This window comes from Etheostoma spectabile, chromosome 17 (assembly GCF_008692095.1).
Source record: "Etheostoma spectabile isolate EspeVRDwgs_2016 chromosome 17, UIUC_Espe_1.0, whole genome shotgun sequence".
NCBI lineage: Eukaryota > Metazoa > Chordata > Actinopteri > Perciformes > Percidae > Etheostoma > Etheostoma spectabile.
This window is the reverse complement of record NC_045749.1, coordinates 13,248,947-13,264,598: the sequence shown is the minus strand read 5'-3', so window position 1 is coordinate 13,264,598 and position 15,652 is coordinate 13,248,947. Positions and strand designations below refer to the sequence as shown.

Below are 15,652 nucleotides of genomic sequence, written 5' to 3'. Positions count from 1 at the left end.
AGACCACTTCTGGCCAGACCTCTCCGGACAGTCGATGGGTGTACCTGGGTCCTACTGGTTTCTGCCAGTTCTAAGCTGATGTCACTGCTGGACATCTTCCGATTTCAAAGGCAAAAAAGCTTGATGTGTTTCCTTGGCCGACCACTGCGTCTACGATCCTCAACGTTGACTGACTTTTTGCAAGTGTACCTATAAGAATTGATTCTGGCTTGAAGGCAAAGGGTACTAACACCAAATATTGATGTGATGTAGATTATTCTTTTGTTTGCTCACTTTGCATTTTGTAAATTGATAAAAATAAACAATCATTATTTATATTTTTTAAGCATTCTTAGTTTAAAGCATGTTTTCACACCTGCCTCACACTTTTGCACAGTACTGAAACTAAATGTATATATCCTGAAATTCATTCAAAACTTTATTTTTATATAATAAATATTTTGAATGAAAAGAGACAATTATATTGTTCATTGCAATCATTTCTGAGACAATTAATTGTACAGCAAAATTTGTAATTGTTACAGCTCTACTAGGAAACATCTGCTGCTACCAAAGCTTGGGATTTATGAATAACTGTCAAACAGCAAAACACTGAAATCTGTCTTCTGCTTAAACTCAACATCCTAGTGATACTGAATCAAGAGTGTGTGACGTTTGAAGGTTTGCAGGAGCTATTTAGTAATGATGCAATTTCCCTTTGTTGCTGTACCCATATTCCCCTAATCTGTCTTATTTGTGATAAACATTAAATTACATGTTGTAGCTTGTACTTTGATCTCTACTAACTACACAGTCTAATTCTGCAGTAAGTCATTGCAACTGTGGAGAGCCTTTACAGCACATTGAAGGGAAAGGTATAAGTAAACAGATAAACTAGGAGACGCACTCGCCACGCTTCATAAGCAAAATACGTCAATCACCATGGATACGGATGAATGGCTTGCTTATTCAGCTGTTACATTACATTATGTTCAGTTTAACTGTAACTGTGTTACATCCCTAAAACCATCTGTACATCATGTTCATTTTAATTCAATCATGCATTCATATAAAGACCAATTAAATATATTAAGTTATATTAAGACTGATTGATATTCTATGGTTTATGCCAGAAGCCATCATAAGAAAGGATTATATTAACCCCGTAAAATGTAGCTGATGTTCAGTATCTGTCATAGGTGCTTACAGTGTTGGGCAGAAAATAATGTTTGTTGAACATAATAACATAAAAAACAAGGCTCTTGTGCTGCTATTTTGATCTATGCAGGATACTTTGCAAATACTAATCGTCAAATATTTCTTGCGTTAGCTCACAGCTATTTGCAAGCAAATATATGTTTTTAGTTTGATCTCTTTGTCATTGGTTAGTTGCACAAGTCAGCACAGTGGTGGTAAAAGTTTAACAACTTGAAGTTTCATATGCATACAGTTTTATTGTCCACTTATTATCCACACTATGTAGTTTGTAACATGCAAAACCCTACATGCAAATGTTCAAATGGAGCAGGGGTGGATAGGCAGAGTTTGTAGGGCCCAGAATGTCTCTCTTTGTATTTAAGGCTTAACTGCACATCCCTAAAGCTGAGTGTTTCCACCTGTGCCTTTTTCTCGCTCCTCCCTCTATTTCTCCTTCCTCCTCCCTTTCTCCTTTCCTTCCCTTCACAGTCACATGTTCCCAGTGAATAGAGTGTTGAGTGGGTTTCACCAGCTGGTGCCTCTGCCTGCCCCATAAATAGTGTTAAAAACAAATGTGTATGTGCATGTCTTTGCCAGATACTTGAGTGAAGTGACAGTGTCACATCTGCCCTCCAACATTCCTGTGTGCCTTTGTGATCATATGGCAGCCTGCACAGACTGCTGCACCAATTCCAAATCCGTGGAAAATCATTATGTTGTCCATCGTAGACACAGGCACACAAACTTGTTCTTTCATTGCATTTTTCCCTGCATCTGACTCTCATTCAGTACAAACCTTAGTTTAGAAACAGAGAAAGAAAAGAGGGAAGCAGGTGAGGTCAGACAGTCGGGCAGATTCATCCTCCTCTTGACCTGCCAAAAACGTCCCAGATTTCCAGTCTGCTTGATGATGTTTCTGACAGCCATTTCATGGTCAGTTCAAGTCTTTTAGGCCTCCAGGGTCTCTATCTTACTGATGGAACCAATCACTCTGCAGAACTGGAGGTTCACCATCGGGTCAATATTGCAGCAAGTTTGACTCGTTATCTTTCTTCTTGTATTTCTGTATGTCTATCTGTCAGCCAGCATGTCTCTTCCGGCCCTTCTGATAACTGACGTTTTAAGTCTGACCCTAGTTTTAGTCCATTTCATAAGTATAATTAAGAGCTGCTGGCCTTTAATTGAAGTCTTAAATATTATATCAACTCTAAATACAAAAGCTTTTGTCAGCTGATAATTGGTGCTGAAATGGCCTGCCATGTCAGGTATTGTATTCTTTGTTTGTGTAGTTTTTCTTGGCAATAGTCGCTAATAGACTGCAGTCTGGATTTGGCTCTGCTAGGTGGTCACCGATGATATCTTGATGGTGGTGACTAAGACCGCTAGATGGAAAAACTTGAAAAACACACATGCACACACGCATACGCACACACGCACACACACACTGCTGAGTCTTGGCACAGAATCCTGTGTCTGAAACAACAAAACATGCAGTTATCTTACCTGGCTTTTAATCCAGCATGAGAACTGTATGTTGTATTTGTCTGGTGTTGTATTCTCTCTATGTATTGTTCCATGTCTATGTACAGCACTTTGGTCAACCTGGTTGTTTTTAAAATGTGCTTTAGAAATAAAGTTTGATTGATTGATTGATTATCTTGTTCTGAAGTAGCCACGCCCCTCTTTTTATTTCTTCCAATCACCTCTGTCATACCCCCTGTAGAAAATCTCCATTTCCCTGCTGGGTAACAGTCAGCTGATCCTGTCAATGTATAATTTTACCATTGCTTCTTACAGTACTATTTGTGTTTGTCTGTCTGGTTGGCTCAACTGATGGCGCATCAGTGTTGCAGACAAGCTTCTCTACAACATCCGTAAACCTGTCAGATATCTGGAAAGGAGGGCTGACATGTTCACCTTCAATGTCAGAGCTGAAGGTAAATATTTAGTTTTCTGGAAGCAAGACAGGTCTCTGAGTGACAGCTAGTATTCTGCAAAAAGGGAAAATTACTTCAAATCTGAATCACATGTATGGTCCAAAACCTGGAAGAAAATTAAATTTAAATTTACATTTAAATTAATTTTCAGTCTGTTGTTTACTTTTTAGATTTCTTGCTGCAGAAAAAAATAGTGTGTTCATGGCGGGGCAGTTTTTAGAATGTTCTCAAAAAGAAAAATCTATTTTGAAATGGTGTGTTGTAACAGCCACCACTGCAAGTCTGTAATCCTTCGTTCTACTCTGATCACTCGATCTAGAGCTTCAGTTCATCTTCAGCTCAGTATGTGTATGAACTTGAATCATGTAGTGTATGTGTGTATCTGTGCTGTTTCTTAAAGTACACTGTGACTCTAGCAGACCCTGTTATTCATAGGGAGATGGGCAGTGTGCATGAAAATGTGTGTGAAAAGGAAATAAACAGTGTTGAAATAAGTTACCGATAAACCCAGTGACGCAGATCTCCCTCTCTCTCTCTCTCTCTCTCTCTCTCTCTCTCTCTCTACTGTAGTAGCCCCCATAGGCATGTGCGGAACCCTGCATTTACTCTTCAAAGTAGGGGCATGAATCCTGACCTGAATCATTAAAGATCCCTGAACCAAGAGGCCACGAGTCATTGTCAATAAATAGAATGTAATCCTTTAATACAGAGTCAGAAAAACCTTAAAGTATTTTCTATCTGCTCTCCCACATGCTCAGTATCCTGCTGTGTTACTTGGTAATGTCAGGACTCTTGACAGTGTTGCATCGACTCTTGCACACACTCACCAGAATTTTGACCCCTCTGTTTGACTTCAAAATAAGAATGAGAGCACAGAGCCTGTAGAAAGACAAAAAAAATCATTAAGAGGAAGCATCTGCCTGACATTTCATTGATTTCCTACCTGACCTAAGGATCAGACAAGGTGTGTGTGTGTGTGTGTGTGTGTGTGTGTGTGTGTGTGTGTGTGTGTGTGTGTGTGTGTGTGTGTGTGTGTGTGTGTGTGTGTGTGTGTGTGTGTGTGTGTGTGTGTGTGAGACTGTGTGTGTGTGAGACTGTGTGTGTGTGTGTGTGTGTGTGTATGTACCTGAAAAATCTAAAGAGTGTGGGGTTGCTGTGGTAATGGTAATCCCTTTTAATTTAACATTGGGGAGGAGAGAGGAAAAGGTAGGAGTAATGTAGGAGTTGTGGAAGGAGAAACAATAAAATGTGTCAACAGACAGGGGAAGTGGGCCTAAATGATCCGGAAGGCTTATTCGCTTAACAAGTAAATTAATGTAATCAGCAGTTTCATACATCAGTGTTTTAAAAAATATTGCCAAATATCCATTCCACTGTTTCACCTGTTGACTCTCAGCAGTGTGCATGTCCAGAGAGTCCATGAACAGGACAACGGTTCGTAGTGAGTTCAAACATTTGTAAAAAAAAATAAAAATAAAAACATAAATGAAAGCAAGATAGCCGCGTACTATCTGTTAAAGTCAGTGTAACAGGGGACGATCACTGTCGGTAGCCTACCGGCTACAAACTCGGTAGTGTCCGGAAAATGAAACGGTAGCAACAGAGTAACGTGCTGCAGATCAGGTGTTTTTAGCTGAGCTGGACCAGAGAGGAAGACAGGTCAATGATGCTCTTCTGTCATCACTGTTCTCCAATACGTTTGCTGGAAGTGAACGTAGCCCCGGTGTGTTTTTATGTGAACTGCGTCAGTTTGTTTAAAAATAACCTTAGCAATGTGGTAACTAGGAGGACATTTGGCCTTGTGTGCTCTGATTAATTTGGCATTTAGTTATCACACCAGTCATAATTTAGTTATAATAAAAACTCAACTCCTGGCTGTTTTGAAAGAAGGAAATAACGAAAATAAGAGGTAAGCTGTAAAAGGGAGCTTTCTTTAAGTGCTGTGTAGTGGATAGAATCTTTATTAAAGTATCAGTAGTAATTCAAATTCAAGAATGGAATGCCAGATCCCACTTTAACCCACTTTAACAAGGCAGAATGATAAGGATGAAGACAGACAGGCTTTGCATAAATACTTTCTCAATGCCACAGGATTTTAAAGCTCCTCTTCTCTCTTCTTCTCTCTCTCTGATAGCAGATAATAATCCGTTCATCAGCTGCTGGTGTGTGATAGTATTTGTCCAACAACCTTTCTCTCTCCTGTCAAGCTTTTTCTCCACACTGGAGAAAGGAGGGGAATTATGCATTCCTCCTTTTTCCCCATCTCTACCTCCATATCTGTCTCTTCGTGTACCTTCACGTTTCCTTTTTGCTCCTACACTCCACATTCTCTTTTTCGTTTTCCTTGCTGTTATGCGTTGCTTGCCAATAATGAGCAAATTAGACGGACAGACAGATGGAGAAGGATGGTATGTGATGTCAATTAATGGATTTGCTTTATTTCAACTGTCACTTTACTCAACCTCCTGCTGGCTCAAACACACACACACACACACACACACACACACACACACACACACACACACACACATACAGTCTTGTATGTGCGCCGGTCCATAATTTTCCTCCATACTCCGCTCCCATCCAATGAGAGGCTAGAATGGGGCTTCTCAGAATCTGAGGGGAGGAGGCAGAGCACTGCTGGCTGATTGACAGCCAGCGCCCTACAGGTGGAGTGAAGAGCGGAGAGAAAGTGAGAGGGGGGAGGACGATAAAGAGAAGAAAGAGAAGGGGTGAGTTAGGAGGAGAAGAAGAGAAGCAGCGGCAATCAGACTTACATATACACACACACACTCACACTCACACATACGCACAGACACAACAGTGCTCTGTTCCTCCCCTCCTACCTTGAGAGCTTGCTTCCCCCGGCAGACTAGCCAACACCAACAACACCATCACTATCATCACCTCCACCACAGCTGCACCAAGATGAGCCAGTGCAGGAAGAGGTGCAAGAGACAGCTCACCAAGGTGGCTCGCTATTTCTACCACTTCCTCATGGGAACGCTCACACAAGGTAGGCACCCAAAACTTCCACTTCCACACCCAGAGCTTTTGCTTCTTTCTTGAGTACGGAAGTCAAGTGGACACAGTCTTCCCCGGAGTTGTGTAATTAGCAGATGTAGTTTCTAATCTTTGCTCATGGTTCTGTTCTCGGTCCATAAGTCCAGTGACCTGTGGCTGAGTTTGTTCTCTACCTGAACAATGATGGAGCAGATGCCATCCTTATTTTGCATAGATCAAAAACAAGTCTATTTTTTTTCAGAAAGCGTGAAGGAAGTTGTGCGGTTTATGTGCGAGTCCATGGTGTGCGTGAGTGTACAGTACGTCTGAGTGCTTCGCTTCATCTCCAGACAGAGAAACCATTCAAAGCGTAGGCATCAAACAGGTTAAAGATTATTCTCTGCATAATCTAAGTTCATAGCAATGGCATAAGTATGTATATATGCTTGTTGGGATATGCTTTTTCCATTTTTCTCAGTTCCAATGCATAAGATAGAATGAATGATCAGTATGCACACTGAGAATTAGAAAGCTGTTGGGGTTGAATGAATTCACTCTTCCCCTATTTCTATATGCCTTCCTCCCTCCTCCCTCCCACAGCTCTGCCCTTCCATGTCCTCCTGTTCTCTCTTGAGCAGTCAAACACATTGCCCTCTGGAAGCAAGTGGCATTCCATCTTTTGTGAGAAACTCTTAGTGGGAGAAGGACATACACAGACATTTTTCAAGCCCTTCACTCTGCTCTCAATATAATATTAACTCACCCATCCTCCTCTCTAACTCTCTCTGTACAGTAACACATAACTTTAATGCTAATCTGTGTGCTGCGATTAAATTGAAGTTCTATAAGCACCATCACAATCTTTTCTTGATACTTTAAAGGTCTTATTTCTGGTATGTCCTCACACTCTTTTTCCTACTGAGCTTAGTGTTGGCTGAATAAAGTGTCCTTTAACGCTGCCTATTGACAGCCTCCTGCAAAGCTTTACATCCATTTCCCCCTTTTTATTTTCTTGTGAGAGATATTGAGCAGCAGTTCACATTGCCTTGTGGAAAAAACAACCAAGTAGGGTGGTTCTATTGAATCCCAGCAGATGATCCTAGAAGGTGGAGATAAAGCATTGTTTAGATGACCTTGTCAATAGAGCGGTGTGTCAATGCTAATTTGACATCCCGTCCCTCATCTCCATCTCGGCTTTTCTCCTTGTTATCTCCTCAGACTTTGAGATCTGCAAATCTTTGTGTTCGTTTTCTGAAACCAGCTATTGGATATGTTGTATGTGGTGAGAGGCACGCACACACATACGTTATAACCCATATATGAACACTGTATATTGATCAAAACAATAACATTGGGTGTGATAGCCAATTCTGTCATGTCAGAAAGAAACAATAATCAACATTTCTAATATGATGTTTTTTTATAGCAATAGCAATAATGGAAACAGTTAATGATTAATTGGCTTTAATAAATGAATAAGGCTGATCAGATTCTGTATGTTTCTTCGTGTCAACAAATCCCATGAAAAGTGTAGTCAAAGTTGCAGATAATGTCATAGTTACAGCTTATTTCTCTGTGCCATATAGACAACTATTGTTGTTCAAAAAACTACTAAAACACAACACACAATCCTGCATACTCCATCATACTGTTGGCACTTCACCAAATGTATTAATCCAGTGCTGAAAATAGTTCAGGAACATACACTATTTCCTCCTGTTTGATTAATGGTTGTTAAAAACTAGTTTAAAAAAAATATAGCCTTTTAAAAAATATTTAAAAATATTTAACGATGTATTCCTGAGTCGTCCTTGGAACTTTTGGTGCTACAGACAGAATCAACGATTGATTAATGAATTGACTTTGATGTGCAGCCGTATAAATATATGAAAGAGTTGTAATTATTGTAATGATTGATGTAGAGTGCCTCTTGCATACACACACACACACACACACACACACACACACACACACACACACACACACACACACACACACACACACACACACACACACAGTATCTGTAAAGCTATAGATAGCCATCTAGCTCCCACGTTCTCAATGCTCCTTTACTGGCTCCCCTCTATTAAGTATTTATTAAAAACATTGTGTGTGTGTGTGTATGCACATACACGTCCTTAGGTTTACCCAGAATGGAGTTACCATGACTACTGGCTCCTGTGTCTATTCCAGAGAAAGAGGGGGGGGGGCTTCAGTGGGATGGGAGCCAGTGAGGGCTGAACTGTGTAATGGCTCTGCAACATAGGGATTTCATCAAGGCCATTCAGAGTTTGATATTTGAGTATTGTGGCATTTTTGGCGGTGCCAAGGTGCTGAAGGATGTGCTATTTAAGGTGGGCATGGAAAGAATGTACTCTGCCATTAAACTGTGTATTAACCTCACAGTTATTTATGCTTTACAAAAAAGGACACCTGACATCAAGAAAGCCCAGTGTTAATTGGTGTTTTTATTCCACGTCATTGGATAAAGTCAGTAGATCATGTTTGAAATATTCTACCAGTTTTTTCTTGATTTTATATCCCCTAAGCCTTTATACCACACAGTGTTTCTGGATAGGCTCTTGTGTCTATAATTAGTTCTGTCAATTATAACTATAATCAGAGCTCTCTGCCTATCCCACCACAGACCTACACAATGCTCGAGGAGCCTGATTGTCTGGTTATGGCTTGTTGGTGGTTGTATGTGTGCGTGTGCTTATTACTGACAGTCATTTGTAGTCACCCTCCTTTTGCCCTTTTGTTTCATTAGCCTCTGTAGGGGAAACAAGGCTGAGTGCGTGTGTCTGTGTGTGTGTGTGTGTGTGTGGGTGGGTTTCAATAGCCCCTGTAGGGGAAACGAGGCTGTGTGTTTGTGTGTGTCTTCTACCAAATTAGCTTTTTTTAGTGTAATTAATAGCTATCAAATACTGTTCAACTTGTTTGCGCGCCCACCTGTACGCATACATTAAGTACACAAGTTTACATACAACAACTCTACACACACTATATTCCCTTGCCACTTCACTCTCTTGCATGACACTAACATAGTCTGTAGATGTTTTGGCTTTGGCTGTGTAGAATCTCTGTGAGCCTTATTGATCAGTCCTTTAGTCATGTCCTTATCTAACATAAACAGTCCAAGCTGACAGCACACTTCTCCTTTTTCTTTCTGTACCCTCTTCTATCCTCCTACAGTACCTCCTGTCCCCATCAATGTCACATACCTTTGCTTTGTGCTATTAAAGTGTCTCACACAGTTTGTGAAGGAGACTAGAAAGCAGTTATTGGTGCTTGGTTTTCTACAATTTTGTAATAAATAACTATTAACTTATAACTAGTAATAAAAAGCAGTAGTTTGATATGAAAATAAAGAGTTTGCATTTGTGATCTTGTGCCTATGCTTAAAGGCCATGCTTACTTTCACAGGAGTTTTCAATTTTTGGGGGGCTGCTTCAACCTTTGGCCAGGTTGAATTTGGGTGTAGCAATGTTGCAAACTAACAGGGAAGTAAGGCAGATGTGAATTAAAAACAGTCTCCACATGTCCATGCAGCCCAGAGAAGAGGTCTAAAGCAGCATAAGTAAAAACACCAGTTTGGGTGTGCCATGGATGCGTACGGGGCTTTAACTGACAGCTAACCTCTTCACGTCACATGACAAACAGATGAAAAAAGTCCTTTTTATGGTACTTTCACATACTTTCTTTGTCCAATTTATACATTGTGCTCTTGTCCCATGATTATTTTTGTACTATTTCCACATAGTCTCCTCATGGTCAAGAGACAAAATGTGTGTCCAAAACATTTCACAGGGTCAATTCTTTTGTAATCAAATTAGCTAACGACTCCCTGTGGCTTATACAACTTTAGTCCACAGTTACTGTACACAAACACGTTGCTTTGGCTTGTAAATTGCTTATAATGAATAGTCTTAAATCAATATTTCATGTCTGATGATTAATGTCTTTGGTAGGTGTGTAATGAGCTGCAATACATGCTGGTCATTACTGAATATTAATTTTCTTCAAGTGATGCTGATCATGCGATGCAGAGACTAGCTTCCTGTGACTTATTTGTTTCACAAAATCCACCCTCGACCACGGCACGTACATATCTCACTGCAGGAAGTGTTCACCTGCACTTCAGGGTATATGTACAAGTCACATTCATTTCCCTCTTCCGAGTAGAAATCATAGACTAGACTTAGACTTAGACTAATAGGAGTCTAGTCTAGGTCGTAGTCTAGTCTAAGTCTACAAGTCACATTCATTTCCCTCTTCAGAGTAGAAATTATTGACATTTTTCTATATTAAACTGGCCGTTAGTCTTCCTCTAGAGGCTGTTAGAACTTTGCACTTTCTAATTGTTAACCTCTCATTACCTCCCCCATGTGCTTTTTACCTTGTTGTTGCATGGGTCTGCATCCTTCCACACCAGTGAGGGTATATACACACACATCGGCTCTGAAGAACCTTGAAGCTGATTCTCTTTGCAGTTCACTCGGGACTGTGACCAAAGAGATTTTGTTATCAACCTTTTGTCTATGAATAAAATATGTTCGGTCCCAGCTTTATGTGTATGTATTTTTGTGAGCTAGTGCTGCAATTACATTTTGTATTCTTATTATGAAAGCTTTCCAATACTGTTAGGAGTATGTATGTAGGTGTACATTTTCTCTGAACCTAAACCCTTTCAAGCACCTGTAGAGTTAATCAAGTTTAACAGTGTCACCTTTGCACCCTCCCTTTTTTTTCTGACAAATATCATTACACACCAGTCCCTCACTTTCCTCTCCTTTTGACAGAAATTGACATTAAATGTCAATCTAAGACTTAATGAATAAAACATAGGCTGCTTGTGATGGTAAATTCTGAGAAGAGCTTGCAGGGGTAAGTGTGTGCACATGTGTTACTGTACTTGCATGCATGGAGTGTAGGCTGAGCCATATCACAGCATGTGGTCTTAGCACTCACAGACGGATGGGAATTGTTTATTACCATAAGGATAACTACTCCAAACTAAAGGCCCTTGTGTTACTGTGGGGTGAAGAGGAGACACTTTGCCAAGCTGAGCTGAATGTTGTCGTATGAAAACCTAGCGGGAAGCAGCGCTAAAGCCTCGGGTTTGGTAAGGCTTGACTAGCAGGGCAGAAACAGAGAGATTACAAGATTTTGTTCCACTTCATTTGATGCACTTAAAGTTGTTCAGCCATTTGATAATCTGTTGTGTGACATAACAAATTACCTTAAAGTAAGGGAAAGGTAAGATAAGAAGCCACGAAGGAATAGATAAAGACAGAAAAATGCCACATCTTCTCACATCTGAGCGCTGTCATCCATTTTAAGAACACACTTGTCTTGTCGCCAGACGTGAAGATTCTCACTTAAATTATCCCGATTGCGCTGATTATTCGCTTCTTTTTCTATCTGTTATTGACACCTCCTGATGCGTACATTCACAGTCAAAATAAAACGGTAAATTAGAAATCAACTCCTCGGAAGTTTAAGGTTAAAGCCTGTGCAAAAGTATGCAGATCTATATTTAAACATTACGTCTGTTTCACACGTGCTGCCAATTTTATGCACATGCAGGAGCATTCTAGATCAAGTTATTAAAGGAAAAGCGACAGTTGGTTTGTAGTTATTTGTGCACTCTGTGTATGCTGGATAATCCCTCTGTGTATCTGTTGCTTGCTTTTTTATCATTTGTTTTCACTGGCATCTATCCCACTGTTTTAGCCCTAATCTGCTCCATGCTGTTCACATTTTGCTCCGTTCCCAAGCTGAGTGAGTCAGTGCTTTAGCTTGCTCTGCCCGTCAGGTACTCTAGCGTCTATATCATTGTTGTGTCTGCACTTTTTACTTCTTATAGCTACTCAAAGCAGGTTACAGTCTCCCCACCTTTGACGTGCTCTCTGACTTCCTCTCAAGAGATGCCAAGGGAAGGACAATAAGCTAAAAATGATATATGATTAAATTTAAGTTCTCGCTCAAAGCTAAGGCCTGTGTGAGCTGTGTTCTAATTGGATGGTACAGTGCATTAGGCTGTCCCTGCGTTCCCTCATTTCTCTGAAGAAGAGCACTATGATCTGGTGCAGAATGGCCTGTTGATCTTCGGCTGCTTTGCTGTGCATGCCGGGCTTTCAGGTGGAAGTATTGTCCCTGTCACAGCTCTACACCCTTCTGCTCCACACTTCTTGTATAGTAACAGCCCTCATCTTCCTCCCCCCTATGACAGAGATCATCATGTGTATACACACATACACACCTCACATGTGCTAAAAATAAACCCCTATTAGCAGCAGTCTGAGTGTGGTGGTGGTGGTCAAGGGGGCAAAATTAGGTGTGAGGAGAAGGTGTTGGAGAGTGCAAAGTGCAGAGAAGAAGAGGAGAAACAAGGACATGTTTATATATTTTGATTGTCTTTCACTGGAACTTCTTCAAGAAAGGATTGATAAATTCCGACCTTGATCCTTCTAACTGATGGATGACTACAGGGCTTTGTTTGTTGGCTTAGAATGTTTTGGCCACAGAATATAGACATGACGTCACTCATAGGTCCTGAAGCATTGATTTTGGTAGATTATTAGCAGCCAGGAGGACAGGTACACATGGTCAAAAACAAAGAAGTAACAGGGGGGTGTAAAGGGGTGAGCAAAATTTAAAGAACTATATAAAGAAGACATAACCCAACATTATTCTTCCTTGGTCAACAAGAGAATGTTCTCTCTCGCTCCTTCTCTGTGTGTCTCTGTCCATGGTGCTGAAATACAGCTTCTCCCAGAAAGAATGTTGTAGTAGTATGTGCTGTCAAAGTTAACTTATTATTAGAAGACATTGATCTGAGGTGTCATGTTTCTCTCCAGGCCAATAACCACTTTTAAAGGTTTAACAAAATTCCAATTTTTAACATGATTTTGTTACACTTACACAATTACACACTGGAAATTAAAGGAAAATTTGATTATAAATGGCAGAGTGACTGCTGCAGAAAGGGAACAGCAACAGCCCAAGTAAGGAACTCCAAAGGCTAATGAATTACTGAAATGATCAGCAGTATCAACTGTTGCTTAAAGAACTAAATCAATTGCTGTCAGCGGCCAGTAGTAAATCCATCTATGTCCACTACCACCCGCTAAATGTTTAACTAGTGTAACTAAGACACTGGATAAAGGTAAATAGAAAGAAGAGCATTGATGAAATATGCAAAGAAAGATGAGATCAACCGCTGTGTTACTGTCTGTGCTTAATGACTGACGGACTAGCTGTGTTAAGTTGTGGATCTTTTTTGAGATTGATGAAACTCCTTCAGACTCCAGCACACATGGATACACTTACCCCCCCCCCCCCCCCCCCCCCCCCCCCCCCCACACACACACACACACACACACACACACATACACACATGCACTCGTACACAAAGACGGAAAGTCCTTATTTGAAATTCTGAACATTCAATTTACACCTTAATGACTTGTTCTCAATTTTTCAGTTTTCAGGGAAAGGTTTTAGTAGTATTTTTATAAATAATTAATTTTCTAATCAGCTCTTTCCAGCCAGCCCCTCAGTCATTAAAGCCTAACTATCTCAATGGAAGTGTATTTTCCATCCTACGTTGACAAGTTCCCCTGGCAGGTGGATGAATTTACTGCTAACTATAGCTATCAGAGCAGTGAATAAATCTAAGCTAACTATAGCTATGAACGGCCTCAGGGATATCTCAGCTCCTGTATGGATATGAGCACAATGTTGATACCTGACTCTTTACTTTCAATGCAAAGTTAATTTTTAAGGGTTTGTTTTTGCAGCCATAAGACACATAAAAGAGCACCTTATGCTGTAGGTAGTGCTGTGTTACCAAACATTATAATACAATTGTGTCTCAATAACTGTCTCATTCTTTGTGGTACACTATGTACATACAAACGCATAATGTTATGTGATAAAAGTATGAGTGTACCTAATATTCTCTATATAATCAAAAACACCAAAATTGATCACTTGATCATGAAAAGAGTTGCTTTTGTTTCAGCTTGAACAAAAACTGTAGCTGTTGGTATAAGAACAATAACACATACAGTAGATGTTATGTAGTAGTTAAAGTCAAAGTACTTTTATTGGTCTCCCTAAAGAGAAATTCGTTTTGGACATTGAGTTACAGACACAACGACAAGCACAGGGTTAAAAACAATTAAAAGACAAATGCACAGTCAACATATGGGCTACTCAAGGGCCTGTGCAAATTCTGTGATTTTCTACATTAAAATAAGATAAAATTACAATTTCATTCATCCTTTTCATCCATAACAGTCACAGATATACATTAAAAACATTCATAGTCATTGTTCATAGCTGCTCATTAATGAGCTTAACTGCGAGAGGGACAAATGTCCCTTATACCTATTATATTTACATAAAGGAACCCTGTACCTCTTTCCTGTGTTCAACAGCTCAAACTGTGAAAACAAGACAGAATGATCTTAGCCTGCCTGATTATTGCCTGATCAAAACGCACCTGCGGTTTGAGATATGCAGGTGTTCCCATAATTTTACTGTCAAGTTCCCAAACCAGCTGGTAATACCATACTGAAGAAGTGACTCTATTGTTGCTCTCCACCATAATATTTTTACAGACCCCAAACACTCTAAGCCTGCGCAAGAAGTGGAAACGCTGATGTGTTCTGGCACAGACATTAGTTACATGTGTGAACCAACTCAGGTCATTGTCAATATACACTCCTAGATACTTAAAAGAGGACACCTGCTTGATGTCATAACCATGGATGGATAGAGGGATCTGGTCTCCAGCTGATCTGGGACCTACCAGCATTTCCAAAGTTTTGCTTGTGTTAATATGAAGTTGGTGTGAATCACACCAGTTGACAAACTTGTCCACAGCAACCTGGTGGACGCTTGTATTGCTTTCTTTAGTAAGCAAACTGAGAAGGACAGTGCCATCTGAAAATTGTACTATATGTTGGTTTGGCTCAGAGCTGATGCAGTCATTTGTGTACGATGTAAACAAGAGGGGTGAACTAACACACCCTTGGGGGGCGCCAGTGCTGCACACTGTTGTATCAGACGGGACGGAGTTAAACTTCACCTGCTGTGGCCTGTTTGACAAGATAGAGTGATACCACCTAATTAAAAAAGGATATACATTTAACTGAACTAATTTCTTAAGCATGATATATGGTTGGATTGAGTTAAAGGCAGAACTGAAATCAACAAAAAGCAATCTGGCATATGCAACAGGACTGTCAAGGTGCTTTAGAGCAAGGTGCATTATTGTTAGAATGGCATCATTTGTACTATGATTTTTTGTGTACGCAAATTGGTATCTATCTAACATTTGATCCACATCAGTATGGAGTTTTCTCTATCATAAGCCTTTCCATTGATTTAAAAACATTAGAGGTAATAGCCACTGGCCGATAATCATTATTCTCCTGGGGACAAACCTTTTTGGGTACTGGAATAATAATAGATTTTTTTCAACAGATTTGGTACTGTGAATGTATCTATAGAAAGCTGGAATA

General features: G+C 40.1%; 1 protein-coding gene across 4 annotated transcripts in view; it reads left to right on the top strand.

The window, feature by feature from the left end:
* LOC116704962 (Kv channel-interacting protein 2) overlaps window positions 1-15,652 on the top strand; it is a 98,853-nt gene that overhangs the window by 33,996 nt on the left and 49,205 nt on the right. Inside the window, exon 1 of one of the 4 annotated variants that reach the window (XM_032540765.1) lies at window positions 5,879-6,129. The exons of the other annotated variants lie outside the window; for them this stretch is intronic. Within the exon in view, the coding sequence (XP_032396656.1) occupies window positions 6,042-6,129 (88 nt within the window). The 5' untranslated portion in view covers window positions 5,879-6,041. Of the gene's footprint in view, window positions 1-5,878; window positions 6,130-15,652 lie in introns of those variants that run through there. 4 annotated transcript variants of the gene reach the window in all.